The sequence below is a fragment of the Anser cygnoides genome, chromosome 3 (genome assembly GCF_040182565.1).
Source record: "Anser cygnoides isolate HZ-2024a breed goose chromosome 3, Taihu_goose_T2T_genome, whole genome shotgun sequence".
In the NCBI taxonomy this organism is placed as follows: Eukaryota; Metazoa; Chordata; class Aves; order Anseriformes; family Anatidae; genus Anser; species Anser cygnoides.
In genome coordinates, this window is record NC_089875.1 from 20,449,857 (window position 1) to 20,469,232 (window position 19,376).

The 19,376-nt window shown below is 41.7% G+C and overlaps 2 protein-coding genes across 4 annotated transcripts in view; one reads left to right on the forward strand and one right to left on the reverse strand.

The window, feature by feature from the left end:
• The window catches only part of SMYD2 (SET and MYND domain containing 2), a 28,921-nt gene extending 27,318 nt beyond the window's left edge, over window positions 1-1,603 (forward strand). Inside the window, exon 12 of the mRNA XM_048057473.2 lies at window positions 1,194-1,603. Within this exon, the coding sequence (XP_047913430.1) occupies window positions 1,194-1,274 (81 nt within the window). The 3' untranslated portion in view covers window positions 1,275-1,603. The remainder of the gene's footprint in view (window positions 1-1,193) is intronic.
• The window catches only part of PTPN14 (protein tyrosine phosphatase non-receptor type 14), a 118,264-nt gene continuing 99,670 nt past the window's right edge, over window positions 783-19,376 (reverse strand). For all 3 annotated transcript variants that reach the window (XM_048057472.2, XM_013174022.3, XM_066993655.1), the window contains exons 16-19: window positions 17,474-17,602; window positions 16,243-16,477; window positions 15,487-15,650; window positions 783-10,245 (exon numbers count right to left, since the gene is read on the reverse strand). In XM_048057472.2, the coding sequence (XP_047913429.2) occupies window positions 10,117-10,245; window positions 15,487-15,650; window positions 16,243-16,477; window positions 17,474-17,602 (657 nt within the window). In that variant the 3' untranslated portion in view covers window positions 783-10,116. The remainder of the gene's footprint in view (window positions 10,246-15,486; window positions 15,651-16,242; window positions 16,478-17,473; window positions 17,603-19,376) is intronic.

The window sequence follows — 19,376 nt, forward strand, 5'->3', positions numbered from 1 at the left end:
GACTAAAACTGGGATTTGTGCCACTGGGAACATGGGATGGGAGCGAGGGGAACCGTAGGTAGATGTGTTGGCATAGTTAGCTTCCTAACACAAACATTTTCTAATGACTCATTTCCAAAAGCTGCCTACAGGAACTGCCCAAAGTTATCCCAGCCCCTGATGTTTGGAATTTAGTGGAAAAACAAAACCATTGTTCTTTGTCAGTTTGCAAGCAGCTCATCCAGGAGGCTGTCATTTCTCCTCTTGGGCAGGAGGGGGGATGGAGCCATTTCTCACCGCTGTCGAGGTAGAAACCAAGGCTCCTGTTGTACCGGCTTAACAAGTGTAAGAGGTTAATTCCATAAAAACTTCCTAAGAAGAAAACAACTAAATGTTCTTATTGTTAGGCTCCTGCAGTTCCTTGCTTTATCCTAGCATTGTGGTCTTTGAATATTCTCAGACAGTCTAAATTTACTTTTTTTCCATCCTATCTATTACATTTTATTACATTTGCTCGGAGCCACTGCTGTCCTTTTCTGAAGTGGAAATCTTGCCTCTGCACTCTATCCACTCTGTGGATATTGGCAGGAAGCTGCAAGACAGTGGGTTTGGCTGTCTGAAACGTTCGTTCTTAGCACCGGAGCTGTCTGTAGGTAAAATTGCAAGGAGTCTGGCACAATGGAGCTCTTGCTTTCACTTCAGCAGCTGCATAAGCAGATGCTTCCTTCCTAAAACATCGGTGGCCCCCTGGAATCAGTGAAGGGTTTACAGAATCAAGCCTGAAATGCCTTTTTTTAAAAAAAAAAAAAAAAAAAAAACAACTTTCTGCAATAGCCCTGCTTGTCAGTCTGACAGCTGAAGGACAAATTGGTAGGAGCCAAGCTCCATCTGACAGTGGTTAAGTGTACTGCCAGAATATTACCCACCCCATGTGCAATTTTCTGTCCTGGAGCTGGTTGCATTCAAAGCAGTTTTGTCAGGAATATCATTTTGAAAGGTGCTTTGGGATCCTTTAAGATGAAAGATGTATTCTATGAATGTAAAAACCTTTATTACTTAGTTTTGAATTTCATTTTATTTCCTACTGGGTTTATGACTACAAGGGGACAAAAAGTAGCTAGAGGTGTCAGACTGTTTCAAACCTCCAAAGAGAGTATTTATAGCCTGGTGTTATATATGAATCAATTGTGTGAATATTTTTTTTCTTTTCATAGGCAATTGCCATCATGGAAGTAGCACACGGGAAAGATCATCCATACATTTCAGAGATCAAAAAGGAATTAGAGGACCACTGAGCCTTTGAATCTATGCAATCCTTCAAACCTTTATTTAAAAAGCCTTGTTACGGAAACCTTCAGGAGTGCTTTGAAAAGTGATAGAGTATGAACACAGTTCTGTCCTATAATTGGAATGACAAACACACTTAGGGTTTGCAAAATGTTTCTAGCTTCTACAAATCTACAATTGCCTTTTTTTTTTTTTCTTTTAAAGGAAACAGCCATGGTTTCTTAGAGGGTATGCCTCTTCTTAACAGCTCGTGCAAAAATGGCCAATTTTTCTTTATGGATTTTAATGTGCATCTTATTTGTGTAAAATAAATAAAGTGGTCTTGACCCCCTCTTGATTCCACTTGTACACTTACATGAGTGCAACTAGTTTGACACTTACGCTTAAGTTGTTTCACTTTATCTGTCAAGTTAATGAGCAAAATTGGTGTGTTTTTATTGTTGTTGTGGTTTAGTATCCACTTTCTATTTTCACAAATCATTTTTTGCTTGCAGTGGCTTAGCTGAAAGAAAGGAGAAATGGGGCTGGTGAATTCTTCAGCACCTTTCCCTCAGTTAGTTCATCTGCAGACCCCTCACTGCTCCTGGCAGGTGGGAATTCATTGCTGTAAGGACCTAGAGCTCAGCAGGCTTCGTACAGAGAATGCTGGCGCCTATCTCAGGGCTCAAAAGGATCACACAAGACATGCACTGTGCAATTTCTGGCTTTTTAATCCCCTTTATAAGTTAAGGTGAATTTATTACTGGGGGTTAAAGCTGTTTTAGTTTGTTAGCAATTACTTTTAAGGGAGGGACAAGACCAATTTCTGAGGAAAAATCCAGAGGGAACTACCTTTCCTTGCACGTTTATAAGATGTTAAAGGCTTTTTCCTCTACATTTAGTTTGATGGCAAGAGATACCTTTAAAGGATAGGGGGAGGAAGAAGAGGGATAGAGTGGCTCTGTACTTTCAGTACCATAGTTGAAGGATGTTGCACAGTAAAACTACATGACCGTTCCTTACTGCTTTCACAGCTTAGAAAGTATGAGAGAGCCAGCACATCACCATTGTTCAAGATATTTTCTTTCTTGTAGGTGTTGGTCTGAAAATAAAACTGCTAGAGCTCAAGGGTTTGTCAGATCATTCTGCTGAAAGCTTTTCATTGCGCTCTAGCCAGCAACTGTTGGTGGAGTACGTAAAACTGCACCAGATCTTAGAACTGCAGAGATCCAAGGCCCTTTCACCACAGCGAAGTCTAGGAAGGGTGTATGAGCTGCCTCATTCTAGTCTGACTTTATCTTGTCACACAAACCATCGTCCAGGGAAATAAATAGCACCTTCATTTTAGAAATGGAAAGTCTGGGCTCTGATCAGTAGCAGCAGGTTCTTCACAACTCACCGTGGCCCTGGTTGTGCCATGGAAAACAAACACAAGCATGAAAGGTGCTAATACGAAACCTTAAGCTTGAATAGGAAAGAATGCGTGCATACTTTTCCTTGAAAAAAAAAAAGGTTTATTGTATACTGTGAATATGAAGGACAGCCTTACCAAAAAACCTTAGTGATGGAAGACTTTCATATTTGAAAAGGCATATAAGAAACTATTTACATAAAGGCAGTGAAGGGTAAAAAAAAATTATTGCAGTCAATTAATGCTGAATAGAACTTTATAAAAAGAGAAAGAAAAGAAACAGTGCAAAAATACTGTCAAAAGTAATCAGTTCTATACACAAGATAAAACTGACAAGCATAAGCTTATGTACTGATATGAATAATACATTAGAATATAAAATAGCATGCATAGATTTTTTTTTTAAAGGCTTTCAATAGCATAGCATAGTTCTGCCATTCAGCCCTAACAAGAGGGATCGGGGGACAGGAAGGGCATGCAACTGATGTCCCATTTCTCTACAAAATGTGTACATACAGTGAGGCTGTGAGATTTAGATCACTGTTCACGCTTAATTGTCATGTACAGAATTAAAGAACAAAATACAACAGAAGCATCAAAATACTGAAAGTAAAACAGGACAGTAAAATCCAGTGACATAAAACTTAAACATGTTATTTCATTTAACACGTCCCACACAATTATATATGGGAATATTACAGTCATCTGCATGTGTAAACTCTTTTCCTTTGTAAAATATCTCAAGAAAGGTATTTTACTAATGAGGAAAACATGTTTTCCATATGGAGCAATCTCAACAGGGTAAACAATTAACAAGCTATTAACAATGTTTCTGGCTCTAAAGAGTTGGTTTCTTTTAAAGATTCTGAGTAGCAGCAAGAAAATACTTCTAGTTAACATACACGAGAAGGAAGTCCTTACATATTTATGTGTTACTAAGCTGTGGAACTCCCCAACACAGGACGTTGTGAAGGCCAGAGGAATAAATGCACTGTAATAAAATGCAATTCACTGAAGATGAATTCATCAGTAATTATTAAACACAGTAAGAGGGATATAGCTTTAACCTGGGGAAGCCCCTAAATCACTAATGGCCAGGTGTGTTGGAGGGACTAAACACCCCGTGCTACATTCATTTATCTTGCTTAAGTGCCAATTACCAACCTGCCACAGAAGTATTTTGTAGGAAGCCGTCCTCATTTAGTCTTGCCTGCCTGATAGGGAATGCTGCCACTGAAGCATCTGTGTAAAAAAGACTCAGACCAAAATACTGAGTCCTGATGCAGGTGATCTGGAAGAGTAAAGCTGCGAAGCCCTGTATTCAGTTCAGGGATGTGCTCAGACATTACGCTTCTCATTACCTCGAACTAGTGCTGGGGTTCTTCAGTGAGAGCTGCTGTCCCACCAGCGTTCACTCTCCTGAGGCCAGGTCCTGCTGATGCAGCAGGGGGCACCCAGTGAAGGCGCACACAAAGCACAAGCAACAAAACATCAACAAAATGAAAAAAAAAGTCAACTGAAAAATGGCTGGGAAGAACCAAGCGAAATTTCACTGTTTTTAAAGTATCTTACGCTAACAAAATCTATTTACTTTTAAATATTTATATAAACACTGCTATTTTTGTGCTGTACAGTAGTGTTTTGTTTCACAAGCTAACAGTAGTTTATTTGTGGCTTAGAACTTCGTCTTCTCCTGGCCTCGCAGCCCAAGCAAGCAGCTGCTCCCTTCCTCAAAGCACAGTCCTTGCAAGTCTGGGGGGCACACAGCTGCATGGATGGCAAGACCTGCACGAACAGCCCTCACAACACCTGATACTGTACAAAATACCTCTCTAGGAGGCTAAGAATGAGCTGGGGACAACTGCCTTCAGGGTTTTGGACCTCGAGCCTTTCTCTTGCTGACTGAACATCCATCAGCAGAACCGTATCAATTTTTACAGAGTATTGGACAAATGAAGTTTTCATGCAGTGCTGCCCTTCCAAGATCGGTTTTGGACATGTGCCCCTTCGACATGATGCATCCTTTATTTCATGAGATGTGTACCACCTGGGATTTCCGGATGTGAAGCATTCTTTTCCATAAGGACAAACAGCAAAATCTAACCTCTCCCAGTGAGGTACGAGAGCTGCTACAGCAGGTATCAGCCATGCTCATGCTCCTGCTTTTTAAGCGTGCAGCTCACCAATCGTTAGCAAGACTGACAACAGCTAATTCAGTCATCATCTCATCCCAGGAGGGAGCTGCCAAGTCAGCTGTGGTGAACACAGTACGGTCTGTAGCTGCTGCATTTCTCCCCACAGATCTCTGTGCTATCTATATCCAGGTGAGAGGCTGCCTGTCAGCATTTACCTGAGGGTCACTTGTGGGCTACAGGAACAGCAAGTACTGGATAAAAAATAATGTATTAGCTTAAAATAACCTTCTCAATTAGAAGCAGGGACACTTGCTCATTTCTTTCCAACCTATCGTTTGCCATTTGCATTTGTCTGTTTACAAGAAAGAAGTAATTAAAAAAAGCTCTTGAAATCATGCAAATATTTAATATTTGCAATTGAGGCAAGTGATTTAAATAAACAGAACAAGTGTCCTTCAATATACTTCTTATAAAGGACTGCATTAGCAATAGGTTGAATAAATTCTCACAGGTGTGTCTCTTCACCTGAAACACTAGTTTAGGGAAAAGCTATTTCCAATAGGGCTGAGCATTTGGGGTCCCTATACACCTCTATAATAGGAGAAGGTTTGCGGGATCAAACCTCATCTTACCTCAGCTGAGCAAGGACAAGAGACACCAAAGCAGGCCGAGCTCCACCATCCTCCATGCAGCCCGTGGAGCACAGAAAAAGGAGCTCTGCAGCACTGAGCAGACTTGGTGAGCAGCAAGTGATTCAGCCATCATCTCTCCCATCCTTGATCCAGGTATTGTTAGGCATGAAATGCTCTGACCATAACTTTAAAGAATTTGATGCCAGCAGCCTCAATACCACCATTGTTAAAGGTTTAAAGGAAAAAAGCTGTCAAATTGCAAAACTAAATACAGATTAAAAGTACATGAAAGGGAAAATACACGCAATGAATTCCCAAGTCACACTTACTCATCTACTCCAAGTACTTTCTTAGAAAATAAGCTGGGGAGCATAGGCTAAGCACACCAGACTAAAACATGGGAACCTTGGAGAAGACTGGCCATTTCCAACTTTTTTTTTTTTTAAAGGTGAAGCTCTTTTTTTTTTTTTTTTTTTTTGGAAACTGACACATTTTTGCAAGATTTTCTATCCAAACCACTCAAAATGGATGAGACTGTTCTCTTGTAACCTAGCCACAGTCATGCTTTGAGGCTAAAAAGTATGGAACCAACAGTAACTCAAAATGTCTCCTGCTGAAGGACTCCTCTGTTAGGTCTGTGGGTCAACAGTACTGTTGCTTTAAGCCTCACACATTCATTCCTGCTATGACTAACGAAATTGGATACAATATGCATTTTCCTGTCACTCCCTAAGAGGTTAGGAAATGCTGCCCAAGCGGTTTAGGACTGATAAAGCTACAACGGGTTGAAAGTCAGGAGGTTCAGATTTTCCCCTACAGAAGTGGATCACATTTCACTCACAACCCATTGGCATGCTGAGGTTCGGCTGCGAGCTGGGGTGGAAGGGAACCTCTGAAGATATGCTCCAGCCCAATTCACGTAGGATATTAGCAGATCTACTCAAGATAAAATCTAGCAGGAAAAAGTACATTGAAGTGAGATGAAAGGAAAAGTTTAAAATTACCATTCTTTGACAATGAAAGGGAAAAAGTGAGTCACGTTGGCCTCTATCTACCACACCAGCCACGTTATGAGTTAATTGGAAATGACTGTTTACTAGGTGGCCACTTATTTGGCTCATTAATGGGCACTGACTTAATTTGGAAAGGATTTTTGGTGCCATTTCATAATTAATATTTTTCTAAGACACCTGTGATGTATCTTTGCATAGAAGGCAGCTTGCTTAATTTTCCTTTTAAACGCAGCTATTTACATTCTTTTATGAAGTAACTTTTCTGTCCCAACTGCAGGAACAGGAGGATGCGCTTCAGCCAAGAACAGCTGAATAACGAGACACAGGAACAGATTATTTCCCCTCCTGATTTTCTACCTCTCAAATCCAAGTGGAGCAATGGGACTTGACAGCTCTGAGTTCAAACTTAATTCATCATTAGGAAATTATTCAAAAAGCTATAACGAGATAACTAATTTAATACACTTTGCTTCAAGGTTTATTCCTTGGCTTGTTTCCCAGATATAAAGCATCTCTGTGCAATTATCATGCAGATGCTGCTGAAAAGACTTTAAATGGTTGCTGCTAATTTAACAAGAGAGATGTTGGCATTGGCAGAAGGAAACAGAGGAAAACTGAAGTTGACGGAAAACTCAACTGATCCCTAAGAGGAACACGGTTGAGATATTACACCTAAATAACTCTTAACCATGTGTTGGTTGCTGGAAGCCTCTACTAGAATTGCTGTCCCATCGTTACACCCCTATTGCATAGCACCAAACACACACAGTGGACTTTTATATGAATTTAGGAAGCGCTCTGGTACCTGGCCTTAGATTAAGTTCCTGCTGATTTTACGGAATAGTAGGTGTGTGGGTCCCTTTAGTGATCCCAAAGTTGAGAGTGCTCGTTAGCTTAGGCCTTTATACTCAACTTAAAGCTAGTTACAGCTTGGCCACGTGCATTCAGAACAAGAAAAAAAGCAGTATTTTGCTGCCAAGCAGTAGGAGGGAAATTACAGAAAGCTTCAGTGTGAGATGGCCACAAACGTGCAGAGTAATTCCAACTGTCGTAAAGAGAAAATGCACTGCAGTCTTTCCAGATTGCAGCCTGTGTTTCCACAGTAGGTTTTAGGACACACCTGAGTGATACTGGAGCTGGGAACTGCTGTCCCATGGCCTTCAACAATACTTGGCTTGACCTGTCCCACCTGCTGCTGCAGCTGATCTTTGCAGAAAGGCAGATGACCGCAGTTCACATAACACCACCATGTAACAGCTGTATCCTCAGAAGACAGGAAGACTCATTCAGGAAAGAGAAACACAGTAGGAAGTTGGGAGACAAAACCAGGACACCAGCTTGTTTATCTGTCCAAGCTGCGGGATGCTATAAAGATAGGGCATCAACCAAGGCAGGGTTAAGGGGATGCAAAACCCCTGGCAGAAGAGGACAAAGCATGCACGGAAGAAGTGGGGATTCTGGAAAAGGAGAAGAGTGATCTTGGGTGCAGGAGATTGAAATGCCAGACTCCAGGGAAGAGTCAACAGATAAGGATGGGAGGCCAGGGGTTCAGAGGTAGGGGTACAAAGGAAAAGCAGCGAGGGACTAAAAGATGAAATTTACCTGGGAAGGGATATGCAGAAAAATAATTTCACCATGACAGAGTAACTACACTGTGACTGGGGCCCAGAGAGGCTGCAGAATCTCCACCCTTGGAGATTTTTGAAATTTGCCTGGATGTGGCAAGCTGATCCAGCACTGAGGTTAGCCCTGTGGGGCTCAGGGCTAGGAGCTGAGTGCCAGGGCTCCTTTGCAGCCTGGCCCACCCGGAGCGCCGGGTCGAAGCAGCCAGCTGGGAGCAGCACTGCTGGCAGGAGGGGGCAGCGCAAAGAGACGAGAAGGAGGAGCCAGCATCAGGAGGGGAGCAACCCCAGCACAGGAACTTTCCATCTCTTACGCCAGAAGTAACAGTGTGGGAACCCCAGCGCAACTTGGTAAAGCTTTTTCCAAAAACAAAAAAGCCCTTTAAATACAGTTTCTATCACTTCTAAATAACTGTAAGTGAATGCTACCGTGCATACGCTGCAAGGTAGTTCATAGTGGGATTTGCTCCAATGAAATAAACAGCGTGCAGAAAGGGACGTGCACAAAGTTGTGCAAAAACCTCTGGTCAGCGCTGAGGGACAGAAAATGAGAGAGCAGAGGACAGGTCCAACTGCTGAAACACTTGCAGGACACATGGATTTGTTCTTAGCTCTGCCACAGATTTCATTTTTGGACTCCGGCAAACCACTTAAGAATCTGTTAATCCAGTTATGAAGCGGAGGAGGTTTGTTTCCCTTTTCTGTTCCGATTGTAAACGTCAGGCAAGGACTGTTTCTCCATTATGTATTTATACAGCATCTGGCAGAACAGATTTCTAGTCCTAACTGGAATCCCTGAAAACTGCCAGAATAAAATAGTTATAATAAATAGGAGGGAGAACCCAAAGTGACCAGACATGGAAACAGCAGCCTAAGAGAGCTGGTATGTGCAATTTAATACAGAGAACACCCTAACAAAGCGAGGGCTGCCAATACCAAAAGGAAGACTGCTTGGTATGTTCATAAACCACAAGACAGTGATGGGGGAAGAATCAAGAAAGGCTGTAAGCTAAAGCCCTCAAGGATCACTATTTAGGGAACTCAGCTACAGGGTAAAGACCACACTGATCATTTTGGCTAAGTTCAAAGAACTAGAAAATAAAACAACTACAGCAATGAAGACACAGGAAACTAAGACAGGTGACAGGAGATGTCCAACTTGTATGGGGTTCCTTTTCTATGCTACACAAGGTGAGCCTCTAGGCAATAAAACTTCCTGTGCAGTTCATGAGGAGATGCTTCATTTAATTATTTTTTTTTTAAGCCACATTTAGTTGAAATTGCTCTGCTGTTCAACCCACAGGAAAGACTCATTCACTGACCTCACAGTGCTCTGGGTCAGTTTTCTAACACTGCTTCAGCCCTTACAAATCCCTCCAAGGACTGCAGATAATAGCAAAGGCTTTGTTTAAAAGATCCAATATTGCTTTTTTCAAGGACTAATCTAAAAACTTAATTCTCATGGAATTTGAACAGTTTAGCACCCAAACTCTCTGCCCTCACAACGGCCTGTGTTTGAGCCCTCTATAATGTGCCCTGCTGCGTATGCTCAGGTCTCCCTGTCCCAGGACTGTGCGTTCTCAGCTTCCACTCACACGGAACTGTAGCTGACATCTAGCAATTATTTTTTCTTCTTTTTTTTTTTTTAATCATAGAAGCCACTTATCTGGGTCAGAATGTTCTTATGTGAGAAAAAGCCCACTGCCAAATAACTGTTCATTTCAGAAGCTATGTAGTAAAATAAAAGCCAGCATTTTAGCTTTATGAAGGATTGCTTTCCCTATGGACATGTTACAATGCAGACCAGTCATGTCAAATATAGCTCAATTCAAAGCTCACTATAAGTTTTACAAGTTATTAAAGTAATTCACAAATTATTCTAAGAAAAATAAATTATATCTTCTATAAAATAATCCATGGGACACTATAGTAAAGAACATACATTCCTTACTTTCAAGACAACTTTAAAAAGTGCAATATATGCACACAGTGTTGTCAAGGCAGTTCCCCTTGTTCGTAGGTATGGTTCAGTCAGATCCACAAAGATGTTTTAAGAGATTAAATAAGTCTGGAGTTTTGCAGGAACTGGATGAGCACTTGATAGACAAATTTGTACTGGGCTATGGTCTGGATCATAAACATTCTCTGCTCCCGCAGGTGTCTCAGCATCACAGGGACATCCACTTTCTGTAAAGTAAAGGAGAAAAGGCATAAGGATGTAGGTGTATCAGGTCAAACAATCATTGCCTCAAAGTTCAGTTATCTGACACAGGAACTCATAGTTATGAAATGTAATGAATTGTAACCAACTGTAGTGAAATATTGCCTTTTTTTTTTTTTCCTCTCCTCCCACCAACTTTTGAACACAGAATCACAGAATGGTTTGGGCGGAAGGGACCTTAAAGCCCATCCAGTTCCAACCCCCTGCCATGGGCAGGGACACCTCCCACCATAGCAGGCTGCCCAAAGCCCCATCCAGCCTGGCCTTGAACACCTCCAGGGATGGGGCATCCACAGCTTCTGTGGGCAGCCTGTTTCAGTGCCTCACTGACCTCATACTGAAGAACTTCTTCCTTATTATCTTATCTAAATCTTCACTCTTTTAGTTTAAAGCCCCCTGTCCTATCGCTACACCCCCTGACAAAGAGTCCCTCCCCAGCTTTCCTGTAGCCCCCTTTAGGTACTGGAAGGCCACTGTAAGGTCTCCCCAGAGCCTTCTCTTCTCCAGGCTGAACAGCCCCAACTCCCTCAGCCTGTCTTCGTACCAGACGTGCTCCAGCCCCTTGATCAGCCTCATGGCCCTCCTCTGGACTTGTTCTGATACTTTCACGTCCTGCTTGTGCTGGGGGCCCCAGCACTGAACGCAGAACTACAGGTGGGGTCTCATAATAAAGGGTTTCTTCTCTTTGAAAGTTTCTGGTTCCATATGCCTGTTTTCAACTAAATAGAATAAACCCAGTATATTCTATTATCTCGTTGTATTATCTCGGGCTAAAGGCTAGATATTTCAGGAAGGTCTAAGGCAAAAATTGAATAGCTAAGATTATACAGTTAAGTTCAAGCTCCATCGCTCAGTGCATATGGCTCTGATCCCTGGTCAGACTCATTCACAGAGGGAGGATCTGAGAGATTTTTCAAATGGCAAATCAGGCATTAGGATCTTAAGAACAAAAGGTTCCTCAGACAAAATTAAAGCGCAGGCGAACAACTGATCCTTCCACTAAGAGAAGGAAACCGACTGTCACCAGAAGATCCAGAAGCCCCAACACCTGACCTCCCCCAGCCAAGCCTGTGCTCGAGCACAAGGCTCTGGAAGACGTGCATCCAGAAAGTGGAAGAGTTGGCCCTGAGGACCCTGCATCCACAATGCTGGTTTGGCAGACTACAGGCTAGCATTTGTCTGTTGCCACGTACTGAATGGCCGTGAGGAGCTGGGACACAACAGGTGCCTTCCAAAAGGGCATCTTCCTGCTTAGTTTCATCCCAAAGAAATTCAATCGTGCCCTTAAAATGCTCTGCAGCAGGAACTAAAGCACGGTAGGTGGGGACAGACCGGGAGACCCACTGCGAAAGTGCACCTCTAATCCTGACAAGCACACGGGTGCACATGCATCTTGTGATGGTCTGAATGAAGAAATGAATGGGCTGTGTGAAACAGAGAGCCTTGTGAGGCAAAGTGTTAGAATTTGCTGGAACACTCACGAGGTATTACCATCCTATCTCCAGCATTTAGGGAGCAAAAGCACTGTGATGTTACCGTGTCTCAGCTGTTACAACAGGTACACCAGGAGCTATTCCGAAGTCACTGAGCCATGAAGCTCAGCCTACCAGGCTCAAATTCAAAGAATGTGTATGCAGCATGACCCAAGATGGGGGATTTTCTGTTTTCTATTGCAGCACTAAATGCAAGCACTGGGATAGATGCTCCTGTCGAAGGAAGTCCGTAAGTGCTGCAAGACACAAACTGAGGAATAGTTACTCGATCAGGCTACACAACGCGCTCTTTGCAATGCCAGCTTGCCATTCCAGACACACACAAAGGAGCTTGGCAAGCAAATTCTGGCTGCAATGAAGAGTGTTTCAAGTACAATGCCTGGACAAAAGGACAGAGAAACAAATCAAGATTTCTGCTAGCCACTGGAGGTGAAACTGAGCACAGACTCTGCTTGCACACACAGTAGAAATTTTCTGGAAAGTTTAAAATAAAAATCACGCTGCATATCCATTTCTGTCCACTTGTATAAAGCTCAGAATCTCCATTCTTTGTAAACAAGCCCTAACTCATACACTGTCACTTTCTGAAAGCGAGGTTAAATATTCTGCCACATCCCCAAACAATCTGTTACAGAAGAACAGCTCTGGAGAGTCAACAAGCATAAAGATTTGTAAGCTGGGATGAGTAATGTCATATTGTTTTCAGCAGGTACAAAGGCAAGCATAAGCTCTTTTCACTTACAAACAGAGAAAGCCTCCCCGTGGAATCAGAAGCTTACGAAAGCCATTCGGTCCTCGCTGAGCAAAGTCATGCAGAACTCGACCTCAGCTGAGTAACTACAACAAAGACACAGACCAGCTTCGACCTGCACAACCACATCACCATCTCAGTGGTTTGGTGTTTGACAGTTTGCTGATTTTCACTTGGCTTGTAGCACACCGTGATCAGTGACTCCATGCGCCTCCTTGTAACCGATGAGGCTTCCTTTACTCTCAGAAATGAAAGAAAAGCCCGTCCTGTCTATTTGACCTCACTATTTGTATTCGCCTTAGCATTTTATTTCAGGCAAGCAGAACCTTTAAAATCACCTTCAACAAAACACGTGTCAACAAAAGACAGGCAATGCTTTGCTAAGGTGGCACTTGCAAAAAGAACAGAAACGTTAATTCCTGATTCCCAAAGTAAAAATCTCTCCTATGAAGATGCACTTGAAAGTGTGATCATGAGTTCACGTCCCAGTGCCAAGTCTGAACTAGAAGTCAGCAGAGCACAACAAGCTCAATTGCTTCCTTCTACATGACTAGAGAAGTAAGGATGTAATGATGTGACTTACTGTATTTCTTACCATATGGCAAGCTACTGAAAATCTATCCCTGCAATGAGATACACAGCTTCAGACTCGAACAGCAAGTGCCCACAAGTTACAGTGACTGAAGTTGTACAGCAGTTGATCAAAAACAGCTTTTCAACTAAACCTGAACACTCAGAAATCAAGAGAATGTGTTTGAGTATTGCTGTACACTTTCCAAGATGGTCTGTACAGGGATTTTCAATCTCCTTCTCCTTTTTTCTCCTCCACTAAAATGTTAACATTAATATGTCTCCTTACTAGGACGCTTCTGAAGAAATCAACCAATTCATAAGACTAAAGCTTTTAAAGTAATAAGCCACTTGATTTCAGAAAAAAAAATAATCAAATCTACTTCAAAATAAACCAATAAAAATGCTTCATGAAAAGGAAGCCTCTATCCAGAATGCAATATCTGTCACAAGCTGAAAACACACTGCTCAACTAATAATGAAATAATAAGACTTTTAATCTTTTTTTTAATTAGGTTTTAACAAACCAAAAATATTAACTTAGTATGATCTAGAGCAACAAAGCCCTTAAGGCAAATTGTCTTTAATATTACTGATGATCTCCACCATTAATCAAGACAAAAGAATGCTTTAATTAAGAGACATCAGAGAAATCCCTTATTATTGAGCACCACCATCAGCTCCTACTGAAGTTGATGGAAATTCTTCTGAACATCAAGGCTTAACCCCATGCTCAGAAGTCGAGGTACCTCCTTTATCTTCACTTGCTATTTGGCTACTCTTGGCCGAAGAGGTGACTTCTGTAAACCGCAGACAAACTCAGGTGGCCGAAACGTGTTGCACAACTGTTTAGCACGTGTTCCTGGCACACCATTAGCATTTAGAGGTTACCGTAAAGCTGACCCAGCTAAACTTGTTCACAGACGGTTCAGGTCTGGCTCTTACAACCATCCAGATTTCCTCTGGGGTGCAGAGGTTTCATTGCTGCTGTGTGCACAACAGAAGAAGTCAGTTCCAGACCCCAGTGCCTATGGAAGTAAGTCAAGTGGTCTTGAACACTCAGAACCACTGCCTCACACAGGAACAGTTATTAAACAGCTGCTGACATAAGAAGGCTGCAGAGCTCCCAAAGCACATACGTGTGGCTTCTTTCTGTCCAGGCCAGTTCCTTCTTGTCCCTTTCCCCAAAAAACAGTGGGGATTGTGACATAGATCTAGAGGCCAGCTACTACAGAAGCCCAAATGAAGTTGCAGGAGGTTCGTTGTGGCTGAAATGAGCCCATGATCTCTAGGTGATCTTGTAACTACAAGAACTGTGAGCTGCTGGAGGGTGACAGAGAGCAGAGAAGAACAAGGCAACTTCTTGCATCACTTTTTTAAGAATAGTGAACAGGAAAGTGCAACTTTTCAAAAAAAAAAAGCGATTAAGTACCAACTTGTCTCCTTTAGGATTTGATTTTGGAACGAGCCAGGAGCACATCACATGGCACCTTGCACAGGAAGGCTCCAATCTATAACTGCATGGTAACACAGAAGGTCGCTGAGCATTTTGGGCCTGCACATACAGTCTACAAGCAGCTCATCTACTGGATGATTATTGGGAAGGGCAGATAAGTGTCAGTGCGTCACTCCTGCTGTATTCTTAGCTCTATTCTTTGGTTTTGGTCTCTGAGCAGTTCCTCTGGCAATAGAAATCCCCCGTTTCAATAGCTGTTTTCCGTATGTTGTAACTGTGTGGCATGTTGTTATTCAAGATGTAATGTTTTTCCTGGACAGGTCTCCAATGACAAAAGACACAGTTGAAAAGCAAGCACCTACACATGGTTGCTCTCCCAGTGCTCTTATTTTTAACATTGCCTCAGACTACATTACTAGTTTTATATCAGCTGCTACTCTTAAAGATCTATTCCCAACATGTACACCTTTTTCTTAAGGCACCGCCAAGTTTTGTTCCACATGAGATTACAGACAATACAAGAGAAAGGAAGGAGTCTGAAGAGTGAGTTTATACAGCAGGAAGCATTAGTTGGAAGAGGATGGAAGCTGACATTGTACTTTAAACTGTCAGACTCTTCTTGCGAGCATACTGTCTGTATCTGGACTGTTAATTAAAAACAGGTACAAATTAGACTAAACTCTTAAAAGACATAAAAAAGCCTTAATTTTTAATCTATTAAAATAATATTAACAAAAATGCGTAACATCAACCCAACAGCAAACCAGAAGAAGTACTTTCTGTAATGGTAAATCTCTGCCTGTTATGTTAAGGCCCTTGTTTCACAAAAGTACTAGAAAGGAAGCATTTCAATGCCTTTTAATTTTAACCTCAAAAGGTAGCTAGTCAGTCAAGGAATGAGCTCAAGGTTTGCACTGAGAAAAAGCAGCTTGCTTACTTCATTGTGCTCCAAGCACCCAATCATCAGTTCTGTTAGGATAACCACGCCGGTCCTTCCTACCCCCGCGCTGCAGTGAACCACGATGGGAGGGTTGCAGTTGTTGCTGCTGTCCAGCACGCTGTTGGTATGGCGACGCACTGACTGTATCTCCTCCAAGTAAGCTGCAGGGTAAAACACAAAGTTGCAAACATCTATACGTCTAAACGTAAAAATTGGGGAAAAAAAAAAAAAGAGAAGTCATTCTTTGACAAAATGGCAGGAATTTACATTTTTTACAACATACTAATTTTTTTGGCCAGGGTGTACTGAACAGTCCTGAATCCAGCAAGTACCAGTTGGTTGTCAATTATTACTTGGGAGTCTGCTCCTTTAAATTAAACTGCACCTTTTAAAAATTAAATACCATTTTTACCTCTGCAAATCTCCAGGTCTCCTAAACAGATGATACCAGACATTACTTACAGCAATTCCTGCTATTAACAGGATCAAAACAACACTGTTCCTGACTCTGATTTTTCCTCCTGTTATGTCACATCTTTCAGGACCAAGATCCTCAACCACCTCAGCTCCTACCTCTTGAATCCTACTTCTTTCTCCAAATCACAGTAACATCTGACTTAGTTAAGGCCTCTGTTTGCCAAAGCAATAAATATTTGCTATCAGTATCAGCTCTAACTAGGTGCAGTGAGCTGAATCCAATGTGAGCAATCTCTTGTTTGATGTCTTTTATTACGCAAGTTAAAGAATTCTTACATAAAAACCCTTGGACTTCTTCTGGACAACCATGGTCTGGCCAGTCAGTATACTGCAAATGCCACACTGTCCTCTCCTGCCCAGAGAGAAGATGCTTGACCTTCAGACCAGTGGTCGCGTAGCAGCCGGAGTCTGTGCGGAACTTAGTTGTCACCTTGAACTTCCCGTAAGTGGCTGAGCTGTGCTTAGAGCCCAGTTTAGGCCAATAACGATGACTCTTACTTCTTCCTCCCTCCTTTATCACACAGAAATAAAAGAAAGAAAAGTAGTAGTTAGCTGCTGCAGTTATAATTCTCTACAAATAGAGAGCATAAAACTCTTCCTATAGGACAAGTTTTCACATTTCAAACTACTGGAAGAGCAAGGAGCATCCCATGAAGTAAAGAAAGTATCTGTTAAAATTCTCAGTAACATAGTATTTCTTATTCCCAGTTTTCACACTTAGAAAATGTTTACATAGGTAGAGCAGATATATTAGAAACGTGTGAAGAACAAACTCTTGTCTCAGGGCAAAAGCCAGCTACTGCCTACAGCATCCCAGGAAATATTCTCCTCCTGGGCACGTCTTTCCTTTCACTTGAAAGAGATTCCCTACAGTAACTTCTGAAAGTATCTGCTGTTCATCAGCCCTGGGAACTGGACAGGGACTTGATGTAGTATGGGACTCCCCTGTGCTTGTTAAAAGCAACCAGGCGTAAAGCTGAACGCAGAGTTAGTTAGCAACGTGTGTCAGATTTTATAACATAAAGAAATCCAAGCACATAGTTCTTGGATTACAACAGAAATAGCTGTTTTGCTTGGCATAAGAATAAAAAGATTTTATTTATTTTTTACACAGACACTTCTACGGAAACAGCAGCTTCTAGTCTCTTTTCAGCTGATAACAGCGACGGTATGCAGAATTGGCCTTGGACAGGGTGGAAGTCTGTGTCATTTTAACCAGGAGCAGTTCAGCACTCTCACATTCCAATGGAAACATCTTTGTTTTGTTTGGCCAAAGCGGAGTGAAGCAGGGGGAAGGGGGTGTTCTGGTTGCTTCACTTCAGTACTTGCCAAACTGAATATTAGAGAGTTACAAAATATAGCATTATAGCAGTACGGGCATATGCTCATCAAAGAGAACGAGAGGAAAAAGGGCTGTTGACAGAAAAACAGGTTACTGGAGTGGGAAGTGATGATAACAGGAGACTCACTCACATCAGAACGAACTGTGCTCCGTGATTTTACATACCTCTTCAGCTGTGACCATGGCTATAACATTCACCCCCTGTTCCCACACCATCTGCCAGAAGTCATGGCACGTGTGTGGCAGAGGTCCTTGGGTAGCAATGTAGTGCCACTCTTCTCCACCTACAGTAACCTGGGAGTAAGAAAAAAAAATAAAATAAAATATAGTCAGTGCCCAAGTTCTCTGCAGTGTTTGTGCCAGAACTGCCCTTTAAACAAAAGGGACCACAATGAAACCTACTTTGTTCTTACACTGTTGTTTAAAATTTTGAACATGAACCACCCTTTTGGTAAGAGCAAATCTGACAAAACACAATCTTTGGTGTTTCCAAGTCCTTTCTTGATGCCCATAAACAAAGCTTTGAGCAAAATGTCACCCGTTTTTATTGCCATTGCATCTGGATCATACAGATGAAAAAAAAGTATTGAGGCCCTGTTTCTGAGATGGCTTAAGTACAAATAAGCAGCTGACTGACTGCCCTGGGCTTTGTGACAAACCCATGACAAAAAAAGAACTGAGCACCAGAGGAAGCGTCTATATGCATTTAAAGGCACTGCATTGCTGCAAATTAACTCTTAGTAGTGTAGAAAGCCTGACTGCAAATGACATTTTGCGCTAGGAAAAGTAAAGGCCTCCAACTATTTAGGGCCTCTCTCAACAGTTTTCCAGTCAGGGAAAAAATATTTTCTTTAATAGACTCTTACTGCACCGATCACTATTGAAGATGTGGCCAAAGCCCAAAATTGATGCAGTTATGCCCACACACTGTACGTAACACAAAAGACAGAGAGGCCCAGCTAGTGATTAGATCAAGACAGGCACCGTTTCAAGTTTCTATTCCTCGCTCATCTTGGGTTTTCATTTCAGAATCCACCATCTACTTATATAGTAAATCCAGCACATTAAATGGGTTTCAAATGCCATGTGAGATTTAAAATTATCTAAAGCTGAAGTCACGTAAGTCTGTTTCACAATATGTAACTGAATTAGCAACCACATCCTATATCATTATTTTTCTACATGACTAATTAAATCATTTTTAAAGCACAGAAATCACTTTTGTGTGTAAAAAAATATTATCACTGATTATTTGCTATACATCAGGTAAAGTTTATACAACTTTTTTTTTTTTTAAGCAAAGTTTTAGGTCAAAAGAGCCAAACCACTCTTAGAGCTACTAGATCTCATTTAAGAATGTTCTTAACAGTGAGGAAAAAAAATAACAAAACAGACAAAAACCAGACAGCTGAACTAATTATTTTGAAAAAGTTTAAACATTTTTCTTTCGCAGACTAAGACCTTCTAATTCTACATGTCAGCCCAGAGCCACTTCTCACAACAGAGTTATAAATCCCAGAGAAAGAGATTTACAACTGAAGTGCTGACACGTCCATAAATATCAAGGTGCTGGCGGACAATGCTACAAGGAGAAATCAATAACTCTGACAGGTTTAAGCATATACTACATTTGAGGTACAGGTCTTTGAATACATTTTCAGAAATGCAATCAAATTTGTTATTCAAACAGCTGTTCATGAAGCTGAATTGCTTGGGTTTTTATACCTATAGCTAACATGGTGTTTGTATGGTAACAAATTTCTTACTGCACTGGAAACAGTTTTCAATCCTGTACACCTAGCTCATTTTCTTATTTCATACTATGCATCAGTCTCCTTTGTGACTGACAGTTAAAAGCTGCAAGGCCAATGCAGGCAAGTCCCTCACGTTCTTGTACTAGATGGAAACACAGGCAGCACAGCACTAATCTGCATCTTGCTCTGCTCTTGCACTTGCATATTGGTCCACAGTCACGAGCACTGGTAGAGAATTACTGAGGCCTTTCAGTTAGTACGGGCCTGACCCAAACAATATGATCAAAGAGTCTTAAGAACTTTTTGCTTAATCC